General features: G+C 42.6%; 1 protein-coding gene across 2 annotated transcripts in view; it reads left to right on the top strand.

Moving 5' to 3' along the window:
- Positions 1 to 217: 217 nt before the first annotated feature.
- Positions 218 to 25624, top strand: part of LOC117531092 (myosin-16) — a 99856-nt gene continuing 74449 nt past the window's right edge. Inside the window, exon 1 of one of the 2 annotated variants that reach the window (XM_034194132.1) lies at positions 218 to 354. In XM_034194132.1, coding sequence (XP_034050023.1) covers positions 271 to 354 — 84 coding nt within the window. In that variant the 5' untranslated portion in view covers positions 218 to 270. Of the gene's footprint in view, positions 355 to 21116; positions 21409 to 25624 lie in introns of those variants that run through there. The other variant, XM_034194131.1, reaches the window with a different exon arrangement.

Below are 25624 nucleotides of genomic sequence, written 5' to 3' on the forward strand. Positions count from 1 at the left end.
ATGTTGGCGGGGGTTCGTTCGGTTTGTGTTGCACAGCTGTCAGAGAAGGGGTGTCGAATCCTCTGTGGTTTTCTTTTTTCCTTATCACCTCCCTCCCTGCTGCTCCTCTTAGGGTCAGGTAGCAGGCGTAACACACTTTCACACGCGCACTCACACACCCTCCCTCTCTCTCTCTCTCTCACTCTCTCTCTCTCTCTCTCTCTCACTCTCGCTGTCTTCAGAGGGATCGGTTTTTGCTGAGGACAGCATGGGTGGCTGTGAGCTGTGACGATGGAGAAGAGAGTGTGTGTGATCCAGACTGACTTCCACCAGTACAGAGCCACCATCGCTCCCCACAGCAGACGCCTGGCACATGTAAGAAACCGCACACTCCTCTTCTCTCCCTCTCTCTCTTTCTCTCTCTCTCTAACCTCCTCTTCTCTCCCTCTCTCTCTTTCTCTCTCTCTCTAACCTCCTCTTCTCTCCCTCTCTCTCTTAACCTCCTCTACCTCCCTCTCTCTCTTTTCTCTGTGTGATGATCTCTCTTTTCTGTCACTGTGGGCTCCTGTGTGTTGCTGCCTGAAGGGGCCTGAGGTCTCATCCTCTTGACAGGTGCTCTTGTTCAGCAGGGGGCGCTGCAGTGTGCATTCGATTTTGGGTTTGATGGGAATGGAAGCGATGCTTTCTACTCACTGCTTCTTTTTTGGTTTGTTGCATTGCTGCACAGAACTTGAGAAGTTCTGTTTTTAAGGTCCAAGCACCCCAGGGTCGCTGGTGGAGGACTTGACTAATTTTATGGATTTTTATTTATTTATTTTTGTCACATTACAGTTAAATATGCTTGTGGTTTTAAACACCCTCAAACTCTCACAGTTCTGTGTCGATGTTTGTGGAAACGCCTCTGCTGTTAGCATCATTTAAAGGGCTCGTTTTTATGTCACGGAAGATGATATCTGGACTTGGAAACAGCAGCTTTCCAAGCTCATGGTCTATAGGATTTTTCCACCCTGTGCTTTGTCTTAGAAATGCAAAAAGCTTTATTTTATTAATGCGTCAAATGCGGGCAGCACAGTGGCTTAGTGGTTAGTACTGTTGCTACACAGCAAGAAGGCCATGGGTTCGATTCCCACCTGTGGCCTTTCTGTGTGGAGTTTGCGTGTTCTCCCCATGTTCGCGTGGGTTCTCTCCGGGTGCTCCAAAGACACACGGGTTAGGTGGATTGGATTCTTTAAAAAAATTTGTCCGTAGGTGTGCGTGCAGGTGTGAATGTGTTTGTCTATATGTGATCCTGCGACAGATAGGGATAGGCTCCAGCCCCCTGCGACCCTTAATTGGAGTAAGCAGTTGAAGATGAATGAGTGTTTCAAATGCCCCAGCTCACAAAAACTGTTTTTTTGGGGGGGTTAAGAATCACCCTGTTTATGAGTCTTGTAAGCACAACTGCTCTTGCATCAGTTTGTGTGTTTCAATGAAATTTTACACAATGACAGACCACAATGTGAATCAGTGAGTTTTCTAAACCGGGAAATAGGGGTGCCTCACCCTCTTGCCGAAATGCCAATTTTTATTTTTAAGCGTTATTCCTAGCATACAGCCTTCCCCTGGGTGATCGATTTTTCTGTAAATACATAACATTGATGCCAGGAAATAGCAAGCATGTTCGTAATAAACAGCATAATTTTTTTCCAAAATACTAAAACATGGCAAAATGACAGTAATAATGCGAAACATGTCTTGTTTCACTCAGCTCCCATGCTCTGTTGCGTGGTCCCAGGGGGGCTCAGACGAACTGCCTACTTAGCCCACTTTTGCCATGATATTTGTACTGGTGCCTGTTTGATGCTGTGAGCTGTCAGTCCGTTGTTTTGCGCAGCAGGTCTGAGTTGAAAAAAGAGTTCCCTTCTGTGTCTCAGAGCAAACATATTTTTAAACTATTCTTTTCTTTCAAACTCTGTGCCACTCTGTGAGTGTCCTCGCTCTGGTTAAACTAAAAACACAGTTGCAGACGTGCGACGCGTTACAACAAATACTAATGCTTTTTTTTTTTAAATATGCCCAAAGGCTCTTTCTGAGGACAGCATGTAAAGGGCTGTTAAAACCTTCTAACCTCTCAATTATGTCATGCTTTCCAAATGGAAAGAGGGTGTTGTGGGTATTTATAAGATTTTATCAACATCAGTGCCATTATTGATTCTGCTTATCTTTCTGATTCTTTATTGGTTCCCTTATCAATACTTCCTGTGAATTTTCTGTGTGTAAAAAGTATGCTTTACAGGTTTTCTATGTTAACAACATTTTATTGAGTCTTAAAGTAAATAAATAGGAAATTAGTCACTAGATCTTTGATCTCTGGACATAAATAAAAATAAATAAAATGTGTATCAGTAATACCCGGGCCTGAGTTTTACTACAATTCTGCACTGTTTAATTGATGAGCTATATAAAATAAGTTTGCTTAATGTAACTCTTCTTGAAATGGCTGAACATCAACTTAAATTTCAGGGTGCTTTCGGAGAAGGGGGCAGAGCCTGAACATATTTAAGACTTTAACACCCCTTTTCATTTTAAATAAAATTTTCGCCGCTGGCCTTTTATGACAGTTTCTCCTGTAAAATGTTGTTGCCTGAATTGAAAATAGTTCCAAAATTCAGGGTGTTACTGTTCTTCCTACATGACCTGGGCAACATCATGGAATCGTCGTTGTCCCTGTCGCTCCAACATTCCAAAGGAATGCAAACTGAGACAGGCTGGAAACAGCTTCTTAGTAAAATGCACTGACTCGTACATAGCTGAAGGCAGTTTAGCAGCTCAGTCGTTAGCGTGCCCCCTTAGGGCAACGCTGTAGTTTCAAACCTGATCTCTCTGCTGCCGTGTTCTTCCACTGTGATCCTGTCATACTTACATGTCCTCAAAACCACTGGAATTGTTGGATGTTTGCACTTTTAAGAACCATTACTTTTCCGTATGTTTTTTGAGCACTACTTTTGTACTGTATATATAATTTTATACCCGTGTTTTTGTTTACCGATTTATTTTCATGATGCTGGGTGAAAAGCTGGAGCCAAACCTGCAAAAGAAATCTTTACCTTTTAGAGCAGAATTGAATAGTGATCAGTCTTCAACATTAGCTTTTGAAGGAACAATTATTGTGTCTTTGATCATATTAAAGGCTGGCTGGTAGATCATTAGGAGCAGGTTGGACTCTTGGGCAACACCTTCTGACACTCACACAGGATGTTTTTTCAATAATAAATGATAAGACATGTCACAGCCCATAATCCACAGTCTGCATCCAGCCCTCAGACCATTTCTTTAACCACTGCCCAAAGTCTAGATCATCATCATCAGTGGTGGTACTACCAGAATGCGAGGATAGCTGAGAAACAATACAAGAAACAATACAATACAAGACATTTGATTCTAACACCAGAGGTAGCCCCTGGGTGCTCAGTGTGCTGATTAGATTTTTGTGTTGTTTAGTGTATAGATTTGCATATTACTGGGATGAAAGTCATTTATTATGTTTTTCCCTCCCTAATAGCCATTGCTGTGCACTGCTTTATCTACTGCTATAAGCAACAGGTTGATTGTCATCGTGTCCCAAGGTTCATGAAATGGAGCAATATCGCAACCTGGTGGACATTTACCATTAATGCAGGTACAATAGAATTTTACCAAGAGCTCTAGTAATTTATATTTAAAATGTTCACTGTGAAAGGCCAAGGGGACGTCCATGTTTCATGTGGGTGCGCCAGATACATGGTTACTTGTGGAGATGGACTGCTTCTTTGCATGGGTGGTTGCCATCCAAGAAAGAGCATTATAGTTTGGTAGATGTGGCGACATGCAGCACATGGTCCCAGACCTGACATGAACTATGTTAAGTTGACACAAAGGTGATGACTTTTGCAAATATTCTCATTTGAATAAATAATTCTAAAAGCATAACTCAAGAATGCTTGAGAAGAGAGTTCATATTCACAACATCTACATGTGTTTTTGTGGTTTAAGTACATCATCGAGTTAAGGAGTTGGGCTACCAACTTGGGTTCAATTCCTGGTCATGCTACCTGTCTTTGTCCTTGGACAAGACACTTCCTCTGCACTGCCTCAGTCCACACAGCTGTAAATGGGGAAGTAACCTGCAATGGACTGGTGTCACCTCCACGGGGAGTCGTACAGTGGAATCCGAATCATGCTATGGAACCTGGGGATAAGCACCAGTGGCCCTCAGGGCTTACACAGGACTTACTAGCAGCAATAGGGTGCCTAAAACTTGCAAGGCCATTAGCTTATTAACCTCTTAAACCCTAGAGTCCCCAAATTTGGGGACTTTCCCTGTTTTGGAACATTTGAACACTCATAACTAACCAACGCTGACACCAACATACACTTATTATACATCAAAATGTCAAGCGAAGTCTCCTTTACAAAAGTATCCACTTCAATCACCTAGCAACTAACCACAGCTGAAACGCCAAGCAAATAAAGACATAAATCGGAATTCATTTTTGGGGGAAAAAAAACCTCATTTACTCCTACCAAGTATTATTTACTTTCAATTTTTTTTTTTCTGCATCCACAACCATCCCCTAGGACCTGTCTTTTAGCTGATCCAAACTTTTTGCATTTTTGACCTTGTACAAGCTGAGAAATAAATCATAATGGGCCTCATGTATCAATGTTGAGCACTTGTGGCATAAATTTACGGCGTAAACTTGAAATACACCAAAGTCACCGTGATATGTATCAAGCAGTGCGCACCTGCCCATTTCCGGCGTACGCCTGACGTGATCTTGATAAATGCGGCGGGTGGAAACGATCGGAATTATAATAAACACGCCCATAAATATTCAGACGCCGCTTCAGACACACCCTCATTTTACGACATAGAAGCCGGAAAGACGGCAATGAAAAAGAACTCCACCAATCACAACGCGTGCCAATAGAGCGTCAAAAGCAGCCGTCGTATCAATTGTTTTGTAGTATATTGATATACTACAAAACAATAAAGTGTTACAGTGGCCCCTCATTAATCGCTGGAGTTACGTTCTAAAAAATAGCCCGTAATACGCGAAACCGCGACGTAGTCAGCGTTATTTTTTACAATTATTATAGACGTTTCAAAGCTGTAAAACCCCTCACTACACAGTTTATACACTTTCTCAATCAGGCATGAACATTTTCTCACTTTTCCCTCGTGTGTAAACACTCTCAAAGTTCAAACCTTAGTAGGAAAATAATACCAAACTGTTTTCAGGCCCAAACATTTGTTTGAGAAATAAAAATAGAACGTTTTCCTATAAATAATTATGATGGCATTTAGAACTAACAAATTAATTTTAACAATCAACGAACGAGGTCGGACACATAAGAAATTATTAATAGTGACTGACCAGTATGTCACAGATCGGGCCTCTGCGTCCTGACGCTGCGCCTTTTTCCACTCACACCTCGCTGCAGCAGGTGTTTGTTTCCGTGTGACAAACACAGTTATGAGTAGTTGTTGGGGCTCTTTTCCCTTCTGGGCAACAAGATTCTTATAAACAGATATGCAGAACACAGAACACTGTAAAAAAATGTCTTTATTTTTTAAATGTACAACCCCTGGCAAAAATTATGGAATCACCGGCCTCAGAGGATGTTCATTCAGTTGTTTAATTTTGTAGAAAAAAAGCAGATCACAGACATGACACAAAACTAAAGTCATTTCAAATGGCAACTTTCTGGCTTTAAGAAACACTATAAGAAATCAAGAAAAAAAGATTGTGGCAGTCAGTAACGGTTACTTTTTTAGACCAAGCAGAGGGAAAAAAATATGGACTCACTCAATTCTGAGGAATAAATTATGGAATCACCCTGTAAATTTTCATCTCCAAAAGTAACACCTGCATCAAATCACATCTGCTTGTTAGTCTGCATCTAAAAAGGAGTGATCACACCTTGGAGAGCTGTTGCACCAAGTGGACTGACATGAATCATGGCTTCAACACGAGAGATGTCAGTTGAAACAAAGGAGAGGATTATCAAACTCTTAAAAGAGAGTAAATCATCACGCAATGTTGCAAAAGATGTTGGTTGTTCACAGTCAGCTGTGTCTAAACTCTGGACCAAATACAAACAACATGGGAAGGTTGTTAAAGGCAAACATACTGGTAGACCAAGGAAGACATCAAAGCGTCAAGACAGAAAACTTAAAGCAATATGTCTCAAAAATCGAAAATGCACAACAAACAAATGAGGAACGAATGGGAGGAAACTGGAGTCAACGTCTGTGACCGAACTGTAAGAAACCGCCTAAAGGAAATGGGATTTACATACAGAAAAGCTAAACGAAAGCCATCATTAACACCTAAACAGAAAAAAACAAGGTTACAATGGGCTAAAGAAAAGCAATCGTGGACTGTGGATGACTGGATGAAAGTCATATTCAGTGATGAATCTCGAATCTGCATTGGGCAAGGTGATGATGCTGGAACTTTTGTTTGGTGCCGTTCCAATGAGATTTATAAAGATGACTGCCCGAAGAGAACATGTAAATTTCCACAGTCATTGATATGGGGCTGCATGTCAGGTAAAGGCACTGGGGAGATGGCTGTCATTACATCATCAATAAATGCACAAGTTTACGTTGATATTTTGGACACTTTTCTGATGTTAAGGATGATGAAATCATTTTTCAAGAAGATAATGCATCTTGCCATAGAGCAAAAACTGTGAAAACATTCCTTGCAAAAAGACACATAGGGTCAATTTCATGACATAGGGTTAATGTCAACGAGCAGATGTGATTTGATGCAGGTGTTAGTTTTGGGGATGGAAATTTACAGGGTGATTCCATAATTTATTCCTCAGAATTGAGTGATTCCATATTTTTTTCCTCTGCTTGGTCTAAAAAAGTAACCATTACTGACTGCTACAATCTTTTTTTCTTGATTTCTTATAGTGTTTCTTAAAGCCAGAAAGTTGCCATTTGAAATGACTTTAGTTTTGTGTCATGTCTGTGATCTGCTTTTTTTCTACAAAATTAAACAACAGAATGAACATCCTCCGAGGCCGGTGATTCCATAATTTTTGCCAGGGGTTGTATTTCTGTATTTATTTTATTGTGACAACCGAATGGAGACAACAGAACCTGGTTGCAGGACGGGTGAATTAAGGGAATGACGAAACTACAGTTGTTATTATCAATTTCATTGTCTAAAACGATCACACCACATGAAGTTAAACTCAGCGCTGCTCTGGCTCCAGGCTCGACGTCTGGAGAAAAAGGCGAGCAGCGCTTTCCTTCCTGTCAGCGCTGTGACCACGGATCGTGCTCCATAACAATCCCGCAACAGCGGGATTTGTATTGATTATTATGTAGTATAATCAGGAAAGTGTTATTTATGTAACATATGCATTGATTTGTATAATGGCACTGTTTATCATGTTGATCATCTTCATTTTTATGTGGATTCCAGCGCTGGTTCATTTTGGTGTATAATTTACACCACCTCTCGACCTGGTGTATATTTTCAGCGCAGCGTACGCCAACGACCACATTGATAAATGCCAAGTAGCGCAGCCGTTTTGGCGTACACCCCATATACGCTCAAATATCGCCGTACGCAACGTTGATACATGAGGTCCAATGTATGGGTATGTGATTTTGGTGAAATAGGCTCTAGGGCTTAAGAGGTTGCCTGTTGTTTCAATGATGTCTGACTTTGTGCCATCATTATGTATGAATCATAAGGGTTTTATCTTGAACGCCCCACCTTCTCTCCACGCCACATTATGTTGGCTCTTGGTAGAAAAATAGTGGTTTCCTATTTTCACAGATGATGCATATTGGTGCTCTGGTGCTGCCTGCTTTTAGGTTAGTTTGCCAGAAAAGACACGATACTGCATACGGACCAATGCTGTGATTTTGCCGATACCTTTTAAATGAGCAAAATTAGAAGGCAGATTTGCAGATAACTCTGTCAGTGGCTGTAACCTGCTGGTGCTGTGGTCCAAATGTCAGGCTTTTCAATCCATCCAATATGAGTAATGATATTAGACAGTCATGAATTGGAATATATTATAGACGACATACCTTAGTGAATTTTCATGAGAGAAGAAACTCTCAACTGCTTTTATACTTTCAGCACTTACTTTGCCAGTGTAATTATCTGACAACAATCATGCCAATGATATGATTTATAAGCCGGCATACTGTTCCTGACTTGCACCCCATCTACCATGTGAGATGAGTGTAAGTGAAGTGTGAGGTTCTTGACTGATCAAAGCCTGGCAGCGCGTTCCTCCGTGACCTGAATCAGCCAGAAGTTCAGCCAGAGGCCACGGGACTGAGCTGCACTTTTTAATTTAAGAACACCGTTGTTCTGTGATTCTGCAGAAATGCATAACGGTGAGTGGACGTTAAGGCGCAGCCAACATCGATCAACAGCACACCGCCAGACCTCACTGCTCCCTCAGAGAAACTAACGCTCCAACCTTTGATCAACCAACAAGCCTCTGAAATCAGTTCTAAGTCAACAAGACTCTATTTGAACCTGATTTAATCTGGGTCCAAATTATATCGGGTCTGTTGGGTTCTGTTGAATAAAATGCCGTACTGGGTGGTGATGGTCTAGATGTTTGACTAGAGGAGCCTCACTTCAGATCTGCATCAGACCCAAAACTAGGAAGCATCCTTTGGCCGGGTCCTTAATGCCCAAGTTGTTCTTGGTGTGCACCTTACATGGCAGCACCCTGACATCAGTGTGTGAATGGGTCTGTATGTGAGGCATCGCTGTAAAGCACTTTGAGCTTCTGTTTTTGATGGTAACATGCTTTATAAATGCAGTACATTTACACTTTACTTTGTGTCAGAAGAAGAAGAAGAAGAAGAGGAAAAGCCATATAATATAATAAAGCCTTTATTGTCATTGTACATACATACAACAAAATGTGTCCTCTGCATTTAGATTTTACAGTTTGACACAATCCAACCACTAGGAGCAGTGGGCAGCCACAGTCCGGCTCTCGGGGACCAACTCCAGATGTAGAGACGCTGCCTTGGTCAGGAGCAGAGAAAGGAGCAAACCCTAAATAAGCATGTTTTTGACTGTGGAAGAAACCGTAGGAATGCAAACTCCACACAGAAAGGGTGGGAAGCGATCCCACAACCTTCTTACTGTGAGGCATCAGTGCTAACCACGCAGCCACCGTGTCCTGCTGATATCTGCCCTGATGCCCAGTAGAGCCGGTGCTTAACCCAGGATTCCACAGTAGTTTACGACTACTCCTGGATGGGACACCAGCTCATCACAGGTTACTCCCCCGTACCTATTTACACCTGGGAGGACTGGAACAATGCAGATCAAGTTTCTTGTCCAAGGACATCTAGGCAGATAAAATGACTGGGAATGAAACCCAGGTCAACATATCAGAATCCAAACTCAATACTCTACAAACTGTGAAGGACACAGATTGTTAGATGCCAACAATAAGTCGGGCAGTTAAATAATTTATTAATTATTATGAATTAATGTGCATGTAGCATTTAAGGTTTTTGATGTAAAATGGATCATAATGAGTCTATTTCTTTAACCCTAATCTTCAGCGATGGAAAAAGATCCAACTCCTCTGGCATGTTTTCCAAATAGTACACAACAGTATGCAGTAAATATTTTATTAGCACTGTGATTATGTTAGAAAATGACTGATGTTTAGGCCTTTAACAAATAGAGAACTGTGGAAAAATGCACACAAGGGCACAACTAAAACATTTCTAGGTTGTGTCAAGATTCTTTACTTGCATAGTTATACTCTAACAACATGCAGATAAACGTCCCCCAAAACCGTGCCGTGTGTGTTGATAAAAATAAATAAATCTGTTTCTCTGTGTGTGATCCACCTTAGTAATTTTCCTGTCAGATCAGGGAATTGAGCTTTAAATGTTTTGGTCAGAATCCTGTTGCTGCTAAACTTTCAGCTGTTTATGTTTTTCATTATGATTTCATATATTAGCACATGTACCAAATATATAAAAAGTTATAGCTAATAATATGAATTCTTCCTCCACAGCAGCCCCCTTCTAAATAATATTTGCTGGCTACATACGAGTATCACGTTGTAGTTTTTGGGGGTCCCAAAGCAGTCTGGATTATTATTTGCTGGAAAAGTGTGGACACTGAGTGGGACCTTGTACGTTAATACGTTGCTTAAGCACTCGAGGGCGCCGTCAGTAGTATTTAACTTCCTGCAGGTGTGAACAGGAGTTGAGATGGAGAGCAGCTGTTCAAATAAAAGAAAGGAATGGATATGATGAGATTGATATCCCAGTTAACACCAGTAAAGTGTAGGAGTGTCAGAAATCCAAGGATGAGGAACTTGCTTGGAAAGCTGGTTGCAATATCTAGGAAAAATCTTCTATTTCCTCAGGGCCACCACAGTGGATCCCATCTGGGAATAATGATGATAATAATAATAATAACAAAAAAAGGTCATTCTTAATTCCAGCAAAAAAAAAAAAAATCTGATGTAAATTTTGAAAGTTTGTTTGACTTGAAAAGCAAAGTGTCTTTTCCGATGGCGAGTGTTGTGAATGGGACAAAGACCAGCGCACTTCAAGTTAGAACACGAAACGTTTTCAAACACATCCATCATGCAAAGAAAGGGATTGTACGGCGACAAAGACGGCCTTAAATTGGCCTCGGTTAGTGTGTTGTCAGCGGTACCTGTGGATTACCGGGTTGAGCCCTGGGATCACTCTAAAGGTGAACCATCGATACGTCTTCCACGGCCTTTCTCGACATCACTTGTTGAGTGTGACATTAAATCCCACACTGACAGATAAAAATATGACCTGAACTCACGTCAGGTGACGGCGGTTCAGGTGTGTCAGCCGGCGTGCTGTGTAACATACGTGCACTAAATCTTACATGACAACATGGCAGTTACCGGTGCATACTTGTACAAAGTGGATGCCACATTTCCCCGTCTAATTTCCTGCTGACACGCTGTAGCGTTCTTCATCTTGAGGAGGTGAAGTTGCTGTTGGCCTTCAGAGTGCCGAGGTAATGACAGCTCTTTTCCACTGTCAGAGATACTCAAGCAGCAGCAGGTTTTTTCGATGTGCTTTCCTTTTTTAAATCTCTTCTTTGAAACTCACTGTGGAAAATCAGCTCACATCTGTTTTCCAGTGTTCTACTTTTTTTTTTCCGCTTTACTGGAAGAACTTAATTTGCTTGTAGTATCTTGTTAGGTGTGGAGAAAAAAATTGATGCAGTTATCAAATTTAATTTCTCTCCGCAAGTGTTTGCTTTTTTTGTTACAATGCGTTTAGATTAAAGCTACAGTGTGCAGGGTTTAGGAGCGCTTGTTAGCAGAAATGGAGTGCAGCATTCATAACCGCCTGTGCAGAGTTGACGTGTTTTCAGAAGATGAAAATGAGTCCTTCATATCTACATGAGAGCGGTCCCCCTCGTGGACACCACCATATTGCAGCGGAATGTTGATTCAGTAGCCCTAAAGGGACGTACTAACTCTGCCTTTTGCGTTGTGCAGCACGGCTTGGTGGCTAGCGCAGGCTAACAAGGTTGAGAACCCTAATTTTTGTGAAAGGATGCATGTTGCTTATTCCAAGAGTAGGTAAGGGAACATGAGTCCACATTACTAAAGAAGCAAAAAAAAATCATGACGGGAAAACAAAGTCATGACCAGCGTTGACATAATACAGTTTGCAAGCTCACCACAAGATGACACCAAATCCTGCACACTGTGGCTTTAAAGTTACAGCCCAAGAAAGCCTTTTGGTGTTTAAAATGCATAAAGTTGAAATGTATTTAAGTGTGTGGGCTGACGTCTCATTTGGCTGTGCACAGAAAAGTCAAGAATACGAAGTGAAATATATAAAACCTGAAGAATGCTGAGGAAAGTAACGTTTATTTGTTGAGTCACAGTGCTGGCTGTGGTTTACTCTCTTGTGATTGGCTCCATGTAAATGTGTTTGTATGTAAGTATGTTAATGAGATATCTCAGGAACGCCTAGTAATCCAAGTTTGAGTAGACTTGGCAGGTATGTTGGGCCTACGGTTGGTCAGAACAGGTCAATCCTGGGAGCATGAGCTGGTGCCAAATCTGCCATAACCCCATGGAACCACCTCTGGCCCTGTAGTGGAAGAAGTGATTTGATTTTTTTGGTTAAGACTAGACAATGATCAAGAACAAGGTCAAAGTCGATACTGGAAAATGACTAATTATATAGAAATGACTTGTTATTTTATTGATGATGAACATTTTTTTAAAGGCTTATGTAATATTTTCTTGACATTCCTGACACTTTGAGCACTTTTTTTTTTAATCTATTTCAGATGATTTCAAATATATTAAATTTTAGGCACATGCACATGAGTGATTTTACAAACTTCAGCTACATTTCAGATCTGGGCGTTCTTGGCACTCCCTTCACTGCCCATGTCTTAGCCTCATACATCATTACTGGTCTAATCAGTGTCTTATAAATGTGACCTTTACCCTTTGCCTTAATTTGTCAGTCTCACTTAACTTCATTTCCACTCTTCCAATTGTTGCATCCAGTTTGTACTTTATTGGTTAGTTTTGCACCTGATTCTCCATCTTTGGCCGCCACTGGTCATACGTATTTAAAATGAATCAGTCCTTGGTGCATCTCCCTGCAGGGGTAATATTCTCCAGTCTTCCAGCCTATGCAAAAGTTTCACTTAATATAAGCTCCATGAGTTGTGTGCAAATGCCCCATCAGTCTGAACTGACCCTCTCAGCAGTCTACTGTGGAATATAGTTTTCATACAATCATATTGTGCAAACACATCCAAAAATGGAACCATCAACTCCTCTTTGAGATAATGTGTTGAGAAGTCGAGCGTCATTCTTTTCTCATGCAGACGTGAATTCCTTTGCAAAAAGCAGGTTTGGTTTGTGTCACAGGGTGCACGGAGTATTATTATGTTTATATTCAGCTGTCAGGATCTTTGTCTGCAGTCTGACATCTGTTGAGCCTGTGAGTCTGGTTTGATGATGAGGTGTTGCTGATGGGGAGTATGATGCCCAACAACAATCTCTTTACTTTATTGTGTGCATCTGAGAAACTAACCTCTGTTGTAGAACCTTTTGATCTCTGGCCTCTGTACCAGGTGGAGATCAGATCTGCTTTAAGAGGTCTTTCAGGTCTTAGTGTTTATCTGGGTTGAAGTGCCTGCGTGTTGGAGTTAAATGCACCAGGAATGCAGAAAGAAACAGGTCAGGAACGTGTATCAGATTTACTCCAGTGACTTACCGGATTGCCTCAGTGACCCATATAGTCAGATGTAATGCAGTTAGTAATGGTTTCTACTCCAAGCTAGACCCAACATTCTCAGTATGTTTACATAAATAAGGTCATTAGTTTCAGAGCAAAGTAGTGGATTTGATGATTACTCCATAGAAGTAAGTCCTCTATAGGTCCTGAGGTACATGGCTCCCAGTGTGTATCCCTGGATTCTGTAGTGTGAGGCAGATAAGAGTCTGCAGCTCCGCTTGGCCATTAGAGCTCCAGTCACGGGGGTCCTCAACACGCAGACATGTATGTGCTGCATCATGCACAAAATGTCAAAGCTGACGCTCCGTCGCAATGCAAGTAATACTTCTTATCTTAGTCTCCCTAAATAACTGCTCATTTGACACAGTCATTCCAGTGATACCCAAGGATCCTGTGAAGATACGTAACTCCAAATACGTAACTCATCTCCCTAAGTCACTGGTTAGCATTAATGTCTCAGAACCTTACAGTAAGACAGGCGGCAGGAGCCTCAAGACTTGGAGCTGGTTATTGGTAGGTAAGATTTCTGTTGGCCCTGATTTAGGTTGGCGTCCTGTCTAGGGTGTACCCCGCCTCTCGCCCATTGACCGCTGGGATAGGCTCCGGCCTTCTCGTGGCCCTTCATTGGAATAAGCTGGTATAGAAAATTAATGAATGAGTAAATGCACATCAACTTTTTGAGTTGAAGGGGTGGGGGATGATGTTCCAGGAGAACCATACTGCACTCTTGGAAATTAAATAATTAAAATACTTTTTGAAGTAAATTGCCTTCCCGTCGTTGTTTCCTTAACCTCAGATTTGGCTGCATAAAAATGTGTAAAAATAGTTTATTTGGGTTGGGCAGTGTCTACTTCATTGGTATATCACCATGTCTGCCATGATGCATCATGCAGGGAGCTCTTGTTGTGTTGGATTATTTTTGTCCGTGCTCAAATTGAAAGCTGGATGCCGTGTTGTGTTTCCTCCGCTGGATGACAGTCAGCTGTAGCCTTGCATCGTTGCTCTCGATTGGCTTCTGGCCTCCGCCCACTATACATTTGGTTCATGAATCTCAGCCTTTACATATACAAATAAATACTCACGCCATCATTAGTTTTTGCACTCTGGCTGCTGCTTCCTTAGGGCCCCTTCACACATAGTGCGAAGTTTGGACGAAGTTCACACTTAGTGCGCATGACGCAGGAATCGTGTGCAAACCGTGTAATGTCGTAATGCTGTGCGAACCCATCGCACCCTCTCACGGCAGGTGTCGGCCAAATTCCAGGTGACACGCATGAACAGCTAACACCGCTCGCATGGCACTTAGAAAATGTGTGGTCAGTCGCACTCTGCACGACAGCAGACTGCAGACGACCACTGTCGTACTGGCAGGGAAATTTGTTCCACATGACTGTGGCTTTGGTGTGTGCGCTGAGAACTGACAGGAGGTGTGGCTATGACAGAAGTAGCTGTGGTGATCTGTCATTCTGGACCTTCCAGCTTTACAACACCTACTGGGTTTGACAGACAAGGACTGCCAACTGTCCACTGTGAGGCGCGTGTGTCTGATTGCTGTATTTACGTGGACATAAATAAAAACATATCGCGGTGACGACAAGCTGCAGCCAGTGAGCACGCACACGGAGCGGACATTGGCAGCCTGCCAGGTTGAAATGGACTGTCAGATCAAAACATGCAGCGGGCGATCTGACGGTCACGTTACCCACGTGAGTAGGCATGGGCCGGGATGAGATTTTGACAGTATGATAACCGTGGGCAAAAATACTGCATTCTTACAGTTTCACTTTGCTTTAAAATGTGCTTTAACAACATTATGGCTATTTGCATATGAAGCACATGTGATTCAGGTGCACGAATTGACGCGATGTCTACCGAGCACTATACCACTGATAACTTTAGAGAAAATACCGAAATAATCTGCCCCGTGGGAAACATGACTTACTTGCTTAGGGAGAAACGTGGCTGGAATAAAGTCCGGAACTCTGGATGCTCAATAATGGCCCAGCTTCACCAACAAAGTGCTTGGAATAGATGTATTTGGCCTTCTTGACATGTTTGTGAGAGAAATTTGGTCGACCACAAGCACGACTCGAGTCCACCGCGTGTACTTCTCAGTGGTTTCAAAGATGGGATAAAGTTTACTCCTTCCATGTAATCCTTTGTGGGTATCTTGAATCGCTCAGAGTCCGACACAGGCCAAAGCTACAGTGCTTTGTTGCCACCATTTTTGGCTTGAAGGGCTATTCTGCGGAAAATAAAATGAAAAAGACGAGTTGGTCTTTTTAGATGGAGGGAAAAGTTCAGTGCAGGCTTCGCCTCCTTCAGTCATGATGCAGAGCTAGTTAACGTTAGCTGCCTGTTTGTAAACAGAGACAGAGGTGGTCACCAGGGGGAAGGGCGTCAGCGGCTGCTTCCACTCTGCCTGTCAAGAATTCTCATAACCCGCTCATACCGTAGGGACAGTATAACAGAAAATTTTAGTGGTTTTGATACTGTGGCTTTTTCATGCCGCGGTATACTGTGAAACTGGTTATTGGCCCATTTCTACACATGAGCTCTGTTCCATATGATGCAGTACCTGTGCTGCGGCGCGCCGTCCATAAGACACGTGTGTCAGGCAGGACATGCGCGCAGCCGACTGGACGCACCGGACCGGTAGATGTGGACATCAGAGCGCACTGCTTCTTATTCATGTCATTTCATGACTGTATGTCTGTGACCATGGGTTATCACCAGAGGAACAGACGGATCATATTTGTGTTGCTCGCTTGATAAATGCGGTGTTTTTATATGGTGTGGGATTTTCTTTTTTTTTTGTAATACTTCCATGTCCTTCCTGAAATGAGGCAGCTTCCAGCAGCTTTCAAAGAACAGCTGTGTAGCTCAGTGCTAAAAGCCGTGGTCACAACCCGCCGTACTTGCACGTGCGTGCAGTCTACTTGCAAAAACGTGGGCTAAATTTGGAGATCCGTACTTCATAAGTACTGCCTCAGTACGAATTTAGGAGCACGCAGACACACGCAGACACACGCAGACACACGCAGACACGCCGTAGAGGTTTTAGTGCATGCAGAACGTTCGCTGCGGTCAGGCTGCGGATTCATCAGCAGTACAGATGACGCATGCTGTGAGTACTGCCTCAGTACGGATTCAAAGCAGCACATTTTCATTCAATTACTATTGAATTAACCAAATCCACATACTGTGGAGGCCGACAGACTTACATGCACAATGCAGCTTCTCACTTGAACTTGGACTTTATTTCCAAACGTCAGCAACACAGACACTCCACAGCTTCAGTCTGATAACTAGCTGTAACTTTTCGAGGCAAGTAAACACTCGTACAACTGACCGCTGCAGGCTGGACATGCTCATGCATCCCCAACGCTGAAAAACACCTGCTGCTCCGGTACCGCTCATAAAAAAGAAAAGCGACCCCACACACACACACACACACTGCTTTATTGTCAACTCTCTTTATCGTTACACTCCTAGAGACGTGCGTTGAACGTACTCCCTCCCTCCTCTTGCTACTGCCTCCGTACGTTTTCACAAAAACGTAGTGGCCGTGGCATCCGCAGAAAACGTACAGCGAAAAAAAACACACGGTGGGTTGTGACCAGGGCTAAAGTCGGTGACTGGGAATCAGAGCCTTTGTTTTTTTGTTTTGTTTTTTTCCCCTGTCTGCATATATAGTAATGGTAAGTGCCACCCTGGCAGAACCATTTATGAACATTAATACACATATGCAATTTATTCTTGTAAGACAGAAGGTATATAGTGCATGAGTGAACGTGGTGTGTGTGTGAGACCCCCATCTGCCCTTCCCGATCAACCTTCAACATCATACTCAAAGCCAACCAACAGCTTCTATCAGGAAGGGCCGACCACCAAAACAACACGAAGACAGACAAGAACGAACAAGAAGTGGTGAAGGCAATAACTGTGAAGTGACACACTAAGGAGACAGGGCCTCAACCATATAACATACCAGGACAAACAACCACACATGAACAAACAGTGACAGCAACAGTCTGTAATTAGTGAGCATCCATACCCTAATCTAAGACACCAGAGTGTTAATCCCCTTGAGAGCATCCAAAACCGAATTGTGGTGACGGCTACAAACATGCGACCATCTACACACAGAGACTCAGATCGCAGCTAAATATCTGATCACTACTGTGGCTGGTGTGCTGGGCCAAGACTAAAGTACAGAACCTTACCATATGACATGGACCACTCCGGTGCGTTGAAACCATACGGCCGGCCATGAGCAATGACGGCAACGAGCCCAGGACATGGGGCCCTGGGAGAAACCAGGATAAAAGGGCAGCAGAAGGGCACATGGGCCAGGAAGGGCAGCCCCCAAAGCCACCGGGGCAGACGACGAACCAACAGGGGAGCGGCCTGGCGGCGCCGGAATGTACCCCTGATACCACCACCCCCCCACGGAGGCACGGGGAGCAGCCTCATACCCAAGGGAAGCACACAGGGCGCTGGCAGATCCCACCAATAGGGGGTTACCCCAGAACCACACCACCAGGGCCATGGCCCCAGAAGACGGGAGCGAGCTGCGGCAGCAAGGTCGGGGAGCAACCGGATCCAAACACGGGCAGGGACCACCAAGCCATACGAGGGTGGGGCCCGGCCCCCAGACAAGATGCGAGGTGCAACCCCAGGAAGCACGAGGCCCCCACGACACCCAAGCCCCCCCGCCTAGCGCAGCCAGCAGGACCCCTCCAAACTCTCCCCAGCAACCCCCTATGTGACCAAAGATAAAGTGTTGCATTAAAAGCAGGGCAGGAGACGGCAGGTGGCAGACTGCCATGGGAGGCCACGACACACCGCTGCACCACAGCCTGCCCTGCAAACCCACCACCGTCTAGTGACCCCGACTCTAAATTAGTGAAGGTGTTTACTAAATGTGTAGAAAGAAAGTGTGTGCATTAAAATTGCAGGGCAGGAGTGGCGGATGGAGATCGCAATGGAAGGCTACAGCGCACAGCTGTGCCACAGACTGCCCTGCAAACCCATCCCCAACACCCAACCGCAAAATTCTATGAACCCTATAGTGTGCTACTTACAACCCAATATGATGTGCGTGCAGGTACTAACCTGGTGAAGTGCATTAAAAGGATGTGACATGTGAGGCCCAACCCCAAGCAGCAGGCGGAAGGAGAGGGGCGGCGCAGGGAGCAGGCCACATACACCAGGCCCCCAGCCCAACCTCAGATCTGGCGGAGGCGCCAGGGAAACCACGAGATTGGTGGAGGCGGGCAGCCCGGGAGGAGCACCAGAGGCCCAGGGAGGAACAAACCAAGAGGGGGGACAGGGAGCCGCAGATGGATGGGCCACACTGCCCAGAGGTCCGTCAACTAGGGAAGGCGCGAGATGGGACCCTGGAGTGGCAGGGGCAGCCGAGCCACAAACCCGGAGGGAGAGGCCAGGGCATGAGGGGCCACATACACCCGAGCCCTGGGGAGAGGCACCACCCCCCGCCGAGGTACTGGAGCCCAACCCACCATCTGCAGAGCAGACAGACCCAAATGAAAAGGAACGATGGCCGCCAACTGTCAATAGGACCAGAAGCCCCACGGAGCGGCACCACGGCCCCCAACGGCAGGCCGCCCAGCTCCCCCAGGTAGAGAGGCGCGCCCACTAGGGTTATGACAAATCTCAAATTTATTAGCCTGGGGTTATAAATGATGAACTGTTAACTAAAACTCACAAAAATGACTTTGGTTTTGCCAGACCTTGAAAAAAACCTCCCGCACCTAAGACAGTTTCATATTTCACATTAAAACACCTCGCAGCTCAAACACTCTTTATTATAACATGTCACTTTTACATACAATACACAAGGAATACATGAAAATGAGTACATATAGCATTTGTAGTATTTTTAATAGTGTTTCAGATTTGTGTATTAGTGTTAATAAATTTGCTGTTAAGATATTTATCTGTTTTGCAAGTAGAACAAACCTCCTCCATCAACTTTACAGCCGTCTCAGCTACTATGTTGGAGCGAGGCACATCAAGCACTGATAGTTCCTTTTTCCAGTGAGTAGAGAAACATTTCACATCTTTGGGACACTTAAGTTTGGATATTGCTAATAGCAGGTCTTCATAATCCATCTCTTAATAGTGCTGGTTAGAAAACCAGGCCCACAACCATGTAGTTGCAATGAAATCACAAGTTACCCTCAGCTGTTCTCGCCAATTTGAAAGAAGGAAAAATGCAATAAGTGCAAAAATTCCTTATGAGTTCCACCTGGCACTGTGAGTGATGGCAGCTTGTGCCATTTGATGTGAGGCCATTTTTACTCTGTTTTGTAAAACTTGTATGCTTCACAAAGCTCAAAAGGGAATTTAAAATCATGTCTCCAGCCAAGGTTCTCATACTCTGGTATCACTTCTGTGCCCATGTATGCATTTTGTAAATCATCATCCTGTTCCAAAATCTCATCAATAAACTCATAGTTAATGGTAGGTGACTGTGACCGTATAGGAAAAAAGAAGTCCAACACATGTCGCAGAACAAGATCAAGAATGTGGTGCTGGCAGCCGATGTATTGAGGTTCATCGAATCCCTTGTCTCGAAATGTTCTCTGAAGCCTGGCTACAACACCATTTTTGCGACCAGTATTGACTGCTGTTGTGTCAGAGATGATCATCTGAATACTGTTATATTTTATCTTTTATCAATTTTATCTATTTTACCTTTATTTTTTATTTCTTTTAATTATGGTTTATTAATATATTTTAGCAATATTTATTTGTATATATTTTCTTGTTATTTCTTGATACTTGCTAATTCTTTTCTTGTTACATTATTTTTAAATAGTATTGTGTAAACTCGTATATTTTTAAAAGTGATGCGGTGCTAGGTGCGGGAGGTTTTTTCATGATCAAATGAAATAAACTTCAAAAAAGTGATCTGTGGGTAAAGGTTCATCAAATGCAACATCAGGAAAATGAAAGTTTTGAAAAAGTTTTTGTGTGAAGGGGCCCTTAAGTAAAATATTCAACAGTGCTCAATTTACCACAATTTGTTTTCTCATTCTTGTTTGAAACAGAGGTGATATGTAGTAATGTAATAATCAGATTTGGTCAACAATACATTTCACCCTCTGTTGAATGAATGTACTATTACATTATTGAATACTAGTGCATATATAGCACTATTGAATGAATGTACTATTGCATTTCTACCTCGTTTCAACCCATAGTAGAATTTGAATTATTTTGATTCTGGAATTTCAAAATAAATTTCATGAATTTAAATATTAAAACATCGTGAGTATTGATATTTCCCCCCACCCCTAATAAATACAGTAAGGTGGAAAAAGAGGTCGGCAGGCTATCCAGCCTGCTTGCTGTGCTCCAGCTGAGTGGAATAATCTACCTGTCAAAATGAGAACGTTGCATTCTGTTGAAACATGAAAATCAGACTAAAAACTCAGTTATTTAGTTGTATTTCATGTGCGTATGATGAATTGCGGTGCTGAATTTTTATCTTTGTTTTTCTCTGCTTGCTTCTTTTTCTTTTGTTCTTTATTTTTGTGTGGGAGGGTTTTTGATATAAAGCACTCTGACACATTTGACTGAGATTTGCACTGTAAAGTCATTATTATGATCTAACATTTAAAAAATTCCCAAATACGAGTTCTCAGACATCCTGCTTTGATATTCTCCTTCAGCTTCCGTCCCTCCCTCACCTGTTAGCTTGAAGTGCGTGACGCTTCACATTGTGGCCGTTTGCATCGTGTCACCCCAAGTCTCTGACATCTGTTTCATCAGATCTTAGTCGGTAGAGTGCAGAAAGAAAGAAACTTCTGCTTGCAGCAGCAGTGGGAGAAGTCTGTGGATTGAGGAGAGACACAGGAGGAGCACAGTTCAGACCACAACATCTCAGCCAAATGGCCCAGCTGAAGTATCAGACTTTCCTTCCAGCTCGGGTCTCATCCGCAGAAAAGGAGGCAGGGGTGAGGGAGAGAGAGGAGCTGAGGAGAGCCACAGAGCAGAGTGACCGACTCCTCTCTGAGGTCCGAGAGCTGCAGCAGAAGAACGCGATGCTTAACAAGGAAAAGAATGAGGTGGCCACTAAATATCGAGCTGTAAGTCTGCCTCGCTGCTCTTTTTTCCTCTTTTGTTCCATCAACTTGATATTTTCGAACTTGCTTGACTCCGTGCTCCCTGAGGGATGTAGAATGTGGTGTTTATAGTGACCTCAGGTGCGTGATATTAAGTGGATAATGATACCTCAGACCAGAGAGCAAAGATGCAGCCATCAGTGTGTTCAGGCTTGTTTTAAAGCTTCTTTGTGTCTGTGGGCTTTGATGCTCGGTTGATTATTTTCCATCTGATCTTTTTATTGAGCGGTTGAGTAGAGAGTGTGCACGGGTGTAAAGGATCCGGGCCTGTGGTTTGTTTTTACTGTGTGACTGCAGGGTTTTAACTGATATTGGGGAAAAAAAACCTGAATAAATTTACATTTGACCTCTTTTAACTTGAGAATGAAAGTGTCAAGACTTATGAGTGACATGTCATTGGCTTTGTCCTATTTCTGAAAATGCACATAATTAATGGTAAAACAACTATATGTTGAGGGCTTTTGAGAAAATGACTTGTTGCTGGGTTCAGATTGTGCTGAAGTGGATCCTTTTTGTCAGCAATAATGGTTATTTTTTAGTATAAAGTAGCTTTTCATTAATTGTACAGTAAAAATAAAATAACACTTCACACTTTTTCTCTGGTAGATATCATTAAAAGTACTAGTTTTCACACACACACACACACACACACACACACACACACACACACACACACACACACACACACACACACACACACACACCCCACACACACACACACAGAAAGAATTGTACTACATTCAAATATAGTTTTTAAAACCAGAAAAATGTAGTCAGTTTGAACCAGTTTATATTGGAACAACTTAAAATCTGTTAAACATCTGGTTCAAAAACTGGTCAAATTTGTTTAAAAATGTTTGAATGGATAGAAAACTGTTTAAACTTAGTTACAATCAGAATTATGTCTGAGTCAGATGAGAGTAATTTTATGCCATTTTACTGTAATATTACAACATTTTAAAATGTTGGATTCCATTTTAAAGTTGTTAAAAAGTGACTTACACAGACCCAGAACTGTTATGATCAGATTGTCTCTCACTGAGCTGCACTAAGATATTTTACTATTGCAGTTTGAAATGTCCAAAACAAGACACTATCTTGTTTTAAATAATTTTCAACTGGTTAAAATGTGAATTTGACAGGTATAAGACTGATTAAACTGAATTATGATCAGATGATCCCTTATGGAGCTACATTATAGCCATTTAAAGACATTCCACCATTGCATTAATGTAGATTAACAAGAAAAAATAAGACAACAACTGTCTTAAAACCAGTTACAATTATATTATTCCATATTGAACTGTATCAAAGCAATTTTAAGATATTTTAAAAGTACAAAATAAGCAGCTGTCTCAAAACCTGTATTTTAAATTCCATTACAATCAGATAATCCCTTATACTGTAGAGTAATATTAAAGCAAATTTGTCATTTTATCATTCAGTTGGTGCAGTTTAAAAGTTTAAAATACAACAGTATCATGTTAAAAGCAATTAGAAAGTTGTTTAAAAAGTGAATGAACAGATGCAAGACACTTTAAACTCAGTTACAATTAGATTATCTCTTATAGAACCATATTAACACACAGCAAGAAGGTTCTAGGTTCGCTTCCTCCCGGTCCTTTCTGTCAGGAGTAGGTATGTTGTCCCCGTGTTTGTGTCCAGCTGGCCCAGTGACTGCTTGGATAGGCTCCAGCCCCTCCACTTCCTTGACCATTGAGTGGAATAAGCGTGTTTATAAAATGATGGATGCCAGAGCCGATTTTTTGAGCATTTGTTTGATTATTGAAAAGTGGCTGGACATCCCATTTTGGGGTGGACATCTCCTGCAGGCAGACGATTCTGTGGTTCAGCTGCGATGCTGTTTGTGTAAAACACTCCATAGTTGCCCACAGGGTTTACTATGGTGGTGCTGAGTGCCGTAGCGAAGACATCAGACAGCTTCAGTGGAACATTTCAGAAAGCGTCTCACCAGTTGGCCCGGAGCTCTGAGCACTTTGTCTTTTATTGCTGTACATAAATTCAAGTGTCACTGCTGATTTTTGAGGCTTTGACTGCAGTGACCTTTTTGCAAGACTCATTTAATGCCTGAATGACTGAAAACAAATTTCTGTATTTATCATCAGAATTCATCCAAAGACTAAAACTTATTGCTCATATTTTCCTCTCCAGTCCAGTTTTTAGCAACGTGCAACGTATCAGTAGCACAAGTCCTCTGGAAAAATTTTTTCTTAATCCCTTTCAGAAATTTTGCTTCAAAAAGCCCGAATCACCAGGAGTGCTGTGGCTCCGGCTTTGTGTTTTCTTGCACCGCTTTGATTAGCAAAGCGTTCATAATGACGTTAATCTGCAGAGGAGACGGATGGAGCAGCGTAATTCATACTTGGTGCCTTTGCAATTTGACTGCAGCGAGAAATGTGACCCTATGTCAGACCCATTTAGTGCTGCTGTCTGCAGGAAGCCTTCCAGTTTTCCACTGGAAATGGGTCCTTGTAGTCATTATCCTGTCGGCTGCTGAGGCTGGAGTTGGCCGACTCCGAGCAACACGTAATTCTTCTTTCATCAGCGGATGGTGAATTCCTGATTCTTAATCGGCCTTATCACCCTGCTGCTGCGGCCCTGCTAATCATTTTAATTACTTCTTTACTCAAACTAGTTACTGGCTTTTGAACTTAGTTCTTTACAGAAACTCAAGAACTTGGGGTACTTTCACACCATGAGAAAAGGAATTAATTTAGTTCTTGAAGGGTCATTCTAGAACAGTTTGTTTTTTAGTCACTACTCCAGAATATGGACAGGCTGATGTTACTGGAATGACTGAAGCTTGGAAGTTGAGTAAGACGTCTTCAAGGAGAAGAACGTGGTATTCCACAGCTGTGAGGGTTCCCACACCCAAAGACTGACATGTGACCCTGAACCTTCCCCACTAAACCCTCAACCCAAACATGTCCATGTCCAAATGTGTAAGAATGCCCATTTTGGACAAAAACCCATTGATGTAGGTTTGGTGAATTGGTGACTCTGTATTGACTGCAGGCGTGAGTGAGAGTGTGAATGTGTTCACCTGTCTATATGTGACACCGGGACAGACTGGCGTCCTGTCCAGTGTGAACCCCGCCTCTCGCCCTTTGACTGGTGGGATAGGCTCCATCTCACCCATGACCCTTAATTGGAAAAAGCGGGCATAGAAAATGGATAAATGAATGTTCTAAAGCAAATAAACAGCAATAACTCTCCACATTAGCAAATTATTCTGTCCAAAAAATTACTGCACTAGGAATAATAAATAAGATTTGTACTTTGCTATAAATAAACATAATGTATATTAATTTCAGACTCATTTTCATTTCAAGATTTATGCCAAAGTGACAGAGGAACCAATGTCGTCACGTTGTCATCGAGCGGTAAGCTTCGATGGCCTCAGATGTCGCCCTACTGGCCACATCTGACTGGCCACTTGTTCAGTATTCTTTCATCACACACTGAGCCACTCAAGCTCCACCTCTTTATAGATTAATGAGTTCATCGTGACGTAGCCAGAGTCAACACTGCCGCTGCTGACAAGATGGCGATGCCCAAATATGTAAGACTGCTTTTTTGCATTTGCGCAGTCTCTCTAAAATTAGAAAGGTCTTGTCTCAGAGTGATGCTGGAAAACTAATTCATGCATTTATTTCCTCTAGGCTGGACTATTGTAATTCATTATTATCAGGTTGTCTTAAAAGTTCCCTGAAAAGCCTTCAGTTAATTCAAAATGCTGCAGCTAGAGTACTGACAGGGACTAGAAGGAGAGAGCATATCTCACCCATATTGGCCTCTCTTCATTGGCTTCCTGTTAATTCTAGAATAGAATTTAAAATTCTTCTTCTTACTTATAAGGTTTTGAATAATCAGGTCCCATCTTATCTTAGGGACCTCTTAGTACCATATCACCCCAATAGAGCGCTTCGCTCTCAGACTGCAGGCTTACTTGTAGTTCCTAGGGTTTTTAAGAGTAGAATGGGAGGCAGAGCCTTCAGCTTTCAGGCTCCTCTCCTGTGGAACCAGCTCCCAATTTGGATCAGGGAGACAGACACCCTCTCTACTTTAAAGATTAAGCTTAAAACTTTCCTTTTTGCTAAAGCTTATAGTTAGGGCTGGATCAGGTGACCCTGAACCATCCCTTAGTTATGCTGCTATA

Source organism: Thalassophryne amazonica, chromosome 18 (genome assembly GCF_902500255.1).
Source record: "Thalassophryne amazonica chromosome 18, fThaAma1.1, whole genome shotgun sequence".
Taxonomy (NCBI): Eukaryota; Metazoa; Chordata; class Actinopteri; order Batrachoidiformes; family Batrachoididae; genus Thalassophryne; species Thalassophryne amazonica.